We start from the raw sequence: 5,347 nt of genomic DNA on the forward strand, positions 1-5,347 counted from the left end.
AATTTTAAGATTTGAAGTACGCTACAAGTGAGCATTCAATATATTTAATAAATCAGCTTACTTATCAGCAGTCCCTCTTCCACTTCAACTGCTCGTCTTCATCCACCTGACTGTAAAATCCACATTTTATGACACCATTCCCCATAGAATTTTTTTTTTTTCGTTGGAATATACTGTCTCATTTGGAAATGTGTTTCAAATGGGATTTAATCAATCAGAATTTAGCTGTATTTAAAAATCATTATCTGTTTTATAATGTTTTAAAGGGGTCATATGATGCGATTTCAATTTTTCCTTTCTCTTTGGAGTGTTACAAGTTCCATGTCGTGAAGACGCTAGGGGTTGCACCGACTAATCGACTAGTCGACTAGTCGACTAGTTGACTTCAATGCTCTGCCATGACGCTTTAAGCTTGACGTCGACTAGTCGCTGGTCCTATAGAGGGTGCAACAGGATAAGAAATCTTTGAAGGACTTCCACATTTACGCTCCGTTTCCAAACAGTTCAAATACATGCTTGAGGTATTCGGCCAATCACAACGCACTGGATAGCTGGCCGATCACAGCACACCTCGCTTTTTCAGACCGATGAGCTTTGTAAAAATCGACGCGTTTCAGAAAGGCGGAGCATAGAGGAGAAACAATAATGTACAGTATGTGGAAAATAATGTTTTTTGAACCTTAAACCGCATAAACACAGTTCATTACACCAAATACACAAAATAATGTTCTTTTTAGCAACATCATATGACCCCTTTAATGTTTTGTTTTGAAGTTTTATGTGAAGCTGTTTTTGTACTGAATCACATTTATCATTCATCTGTTATGAATAACCTTTGTCTTTTGGTTTTTGTCCATCAAGTTCCAAATAAAATGACAAAATAATCAAAGTGCATTTTGTTTGTGAAATATTAAATTTGCTAGATTATCTAAAAATGTGCCTTTCCACATGATTATTTAATAAAGAAATCTTTTTTATTGAATCCGGTAAAACGCTCATGATAAACATGCTTTTTAAAGCAGTAAAGCAAAAGTGAATAGCTTTGATAGAAGAAGATGAAAGTTGTCCTCCAGTCCCAGATGTCACATTGGTCCGTTTTACTGACATTCTGTGTACCAACAGTGGCTCTTCCACCCACTGACTTCTTTTTGTTTGCTCTCAATTGTCCTGGATGAAACAGTTTTGTTCCCCAAAACTTCCCTTGCAGGACTCTGAATCGCTTCTCTACCAAAGCAAATGAGATCTAAGGGCCCAGGTTGCAAGAGTTGAAAGGGGGCGGCTCTGCATTGTGAGGACTGACAGGTGACCACTACGCCTGAACAAAGCTTGGGTCATCGCTGTGACCAAATCCCTTTACGGATGCTCGTGTTCCCCTCTCACACCAATCTGTCAAAATTTAACTTGCCATTGAAGGGACTGGCAGCAGAAAATAGCTTTATAGGGACTACGCCAAGCAGAAGTAAGGTTGCGCATACAGGCCGATTGCGAGGCATATCGTACACTACTATCACTCACCGCTTTCCAGAACAAAGAAGAAAGACAGTGACTATACGACAGAAAGAGAAGCTATAATCTGTGACGAGATCTGCCCGTGAAGTGGAAACACTTAAACAACCAAGCTCAGCTGAAATTCTTCTCTTCTCTTGTCATGTAAATGTACTTCACCATGAAACGTCTTGTGCCGTCATGGTAGCGTCCTGCATATAAAAGACATAATAACCAGAACAGAACAAAGCATCTGTGGTTAAACAGCACATGGAAACGCTATAATATAATATATAGCCTGAAACAGAAAAACATGTCAAGAAATAAATGGACAAAAAGTGAAAAAACAGGATCGGCTTCACAAGTTTTTATTGAAGAGTCCTCACTAAAAGAAAATTCTGCGTGGCGTGCCACAATCAGAACATACCTGAGGATTGGAGTAGGATTTTGGACCAATGAGATTTCACTGTGGGCGGAGCTATCCAGCGTTTACAACATCTAGACCTTCACATTTCATCATTAAGGTGAAAAGCTGTTCATTACAAACTGTACAATGAAACAATGTTTGTTTTATGCATTGTTCAAGGTCATATATGCACAGATCTCTAAAAGTACACCGACCTGGACAACCCCAATATTTGTATAACACTGGCCCTTTTGATAGACTGTGATGATGCATTTCCAACATTGTAAATCTAGCAAAGTTTTTAATATTTTCATTTTTTTTTAAAGAACATTTATAACACTATACTTTGCGTTATATTACCTTAAATTTCAGAAAACTAGTTAAAGGGATAGTTCACCTAAAAATGAAAACTTGCTGAAAATGTACTCACCCTCAGGCCATCCAAAATGAGTTTGTTTCTTCATCAGAACAGATTTGAAGAAATGTAGCATTACATCACTTGCTCAGCAATGGATGCTCTGCAGTGAATGGGTGCCGTCAGAATGAGAGACCAAACAGCTGATAAAAACATCACAATAATCCACAAGTAATCCACACCACTCCAGTCCATCAGTTAACATCTTGTGAAATGAAAAGCTGTGTGTTTATAAGAAACAAACAATGATAAATCAGAATATTGCTAATAATTCTCCAGCAAAAAAGTTTTCGCTGGAGGAAGTGCTATAATGGAAAATTATACATCTTGGATGGCCTGAGGGTGAGTACATTTTCAGAAATGTTCATTTTTAGGTGAACTATTCACTGCTGCGTGATCTTTCTTTGACATCTCTGCTTCTGACTGTAATCATTCTCTCAATATTTCTTTCATCTTTTTGGAAAGTCATAGAAATGCTATCATGGATTTTGTATTTTGCCATTGGATCATATAGTAATTAAGTATAATATAGTATAAAAATGTGCATTGCATCTTTTGGTCTTGATTGATTAGGACAAGCTAATGAGGAACAAAACATGGAATTGTACTGCAGTGATAAACAGAAAACTGTATAAAAACTGTTTTTACTCACTAGAGCTTACTGTATTTTTAGTGTAATGCATAGCACAACTTGCAACTTGTAATCATATTTAAACCTTTCCACCCTGAGCCTGATGAGACTATTAAGAATATTCTGAATGTTCTTGTGCTTTTTTTGTTTTTAAATAAGATTATAGCATACAAATTTTGCTAATGAATAACACACCAAACACTGTTGAACACAACTGAAAAAGATCTGATAGAAGATATTTGCCGCAGGCTACTGAGCAGTGCGTCAGGCCTACACTGAATGAAGAAACAAAAGAGCTGCTTTAGGCCTGTCTCCTGATTTTTTCCAACTCAGCGAAATCCTATTGTGCGAGTGAAAAAAAGTTAAGTTAAAAGCTTAGCGTGGTATGTGAAAGCAACTGTTGGGTAATACCAGCGAATAATTTTCAATGTATCCTCCCTGAACCCACAGCCAAAGACTCTACAAATTCTACAGAGCTCAAGTCACTTCGAACCCTTACAGTTATTAATCTAAAGGAAATATCAGACACAGTAAGATAGTAATTAATTACTTTTTACATTCTGAAACAACTTAAGCAATCATTATTGAACTTTTAGACCATTGTATACCAATACTCTGCTTTACCTGGCTGCTATCATTTCACAAACACATACATAATTTACATACAAAGTCGGAATTGAGGTATATGATCTATGAAATAAAAATAACAGCATAGTGTGAGTTGACAGTTGCTAATGTGTCTAAGAGTTGTTCTGTACAAAAATGGTTGGCTGATGATGTTGTCTCTTTTTTTAAAAGCATGGCATAATGTATGCTCTTATGCTCTGGAATTGCAATTTCTTAAATACTATATATATTAGATGAAATGTCTTATCACCAGTAGAATGACTTCATAATGCTATTCAGTTGTCTGCTCAAACAAAGCAAACCTAATGGCATCCTTAAATATCTGGTTTGGTTTGCAGATTGTTTTGAATTGTAAAAACGAAAGTACTGCATATTTAATTCATATTAGGATGTTAAGGGAGTGCTCATGTTCTCCGTTTGCTCTATACAATTCACATAATGAGCATGGCTACAGCTTTGACAGAAAACATTCGGCCAAACAGAAACTTCAACCAAACCATTTGCAAAAAGTGGTTTTGATGTTTTTGTCAAAGAGCTCTTACATTCCAAAAATATCCTGCCATCAAGATCGAGGCTGTGATTTGTGATTACCGGGTGTGTCTTTGTCTCACTTAGTGAGGTAGAAAGGAAAAACAATAATTTCGTCACATAAATCTGGAGATGAATGACTCAAAGATGGCAAACAGTTCAACTCAGTAATATCTGACCAGTTTCTTGATATTTCATACAGGATTTATTTGGAAAAATATTAAGGTGATTTTTTTTTTCATGGGCAACGGTCATAAAAAACAATTCCTGTAAATTTTGACAGCATGTTTAAATACATTTACATTCGAAAACAGTCACATCGACCCGAAGTGCCTTATTTACAATAGACAAATTAGCAAAATGAAAGAGATTTTAAATTACATCAAACTTCACACACACGAGAAAAGAAACCACAAACACGCCGATCACAAATAACGCTTAAATAAAAGAAATACAAGCTTTCAAAAAACAAATCAGTCACAAACATAATTGATGGCAGTGTTTTTCCTCTTCTGATCTATGTAATGATCAGAGAACTTCCAGATACACACTGCAGTCAGTGCATATGCATACACAGTATCCGATTCAATTGTGTGTTAAATACATTAAAAATAAAAACCATCATAGTGCAATGAGGTAAAACCGTCCCTACAGGAAGTGCAGCAGTCCATTTGGCACGTTCCTGGGAAACAAACTTTGAGAGTCCGAGCCAGTATGGCCCAACGTCCTTTCCTGCAGTCACTGTGTTTACTTCAGTTGAGAACCAGCTCATTCTGAATATCACCTTCAACATAAGTTTCACAGCAGCAGTCACATGGAGGAAACCTTCCTTCTGGTTTGAGCAGCATTACTGGAGTAAAACCTCCTGTAGAACGAGACGAGCTACAGCTCCGTTGTGGTGTTACACCTGGAACAAGAATAGCATAAATTTAGCGTTCAGAAATCTAGATTTGCAGACTAAATTCTCATGACTGCAAGTAGGGCTGTGCAAAAAATCGAATGCGATTTTAATGCTCATCTCATCAGTAAAGCTGGTTCTGTGATTAGTAGTAAATCTCCAGCACGTGCTTTCAGATGGAGCGGCATTTACTACACAGAGCCTTAGTTCACTGACAAGCTACGCAAAATCGCGTTCATAATGGGCAATGAATCGCCTGCGATTTTGAACGCGATTTTGCGTAGCTTGTCAGTGAACTAAGGCTCTGTGTAGTAAATGCTGCTCCATCTGAAAGCACGTGAAAATACCACATTTAAT

The 5,347-nt window shown here is 37.0% G+C and overlaps 1 protein-coding gene across 1 annotated transcript in view; it reads right to left on the reverse strand.

The window, feature by feature from the left end:
* Nucleotides 1–4,726: 4,726 nt before the first annotated feature.
* dldh (dihydrolipoamide dehydrogenase) overlaps nucleotides 4,727–5,347 on the reverse strand; it is a 10,481-nt gene continuing 9,860 nt past the window's right edge. Inside the window, exon 11 of the mRNA XM_016524736.1 lies at nucleotides 4,727–4,999. Within this exon, the coding sequence (XP_016380222.1) occupies nucleotides 4,994–4,999 (6 nt within the window). The 3' untranslated portion in view covers nucleotides 4,727–4,993. The remainder of the gene's footprint in view (nucleotides 5,000–5,347) is intronic.

This window comes from Sinocyclocheilus rhinocerous, unplaced genomic scaffold (assembly GCF_001515625.1).
Source record: "Sinocyclocheilus rhinocerous isolate Xijiao unplaced genomic scaffold, SAMN03320098_v1.1 scaffold780, whole genome shotgun sequence".
Lineage (NCBI taxonomy): Eukaryota > Metazoa > Chordata > Actinopteri > Cypriniformes > Cyprinidae > Sinocyclocheilus > Sinocyclocheilus rhinocerous.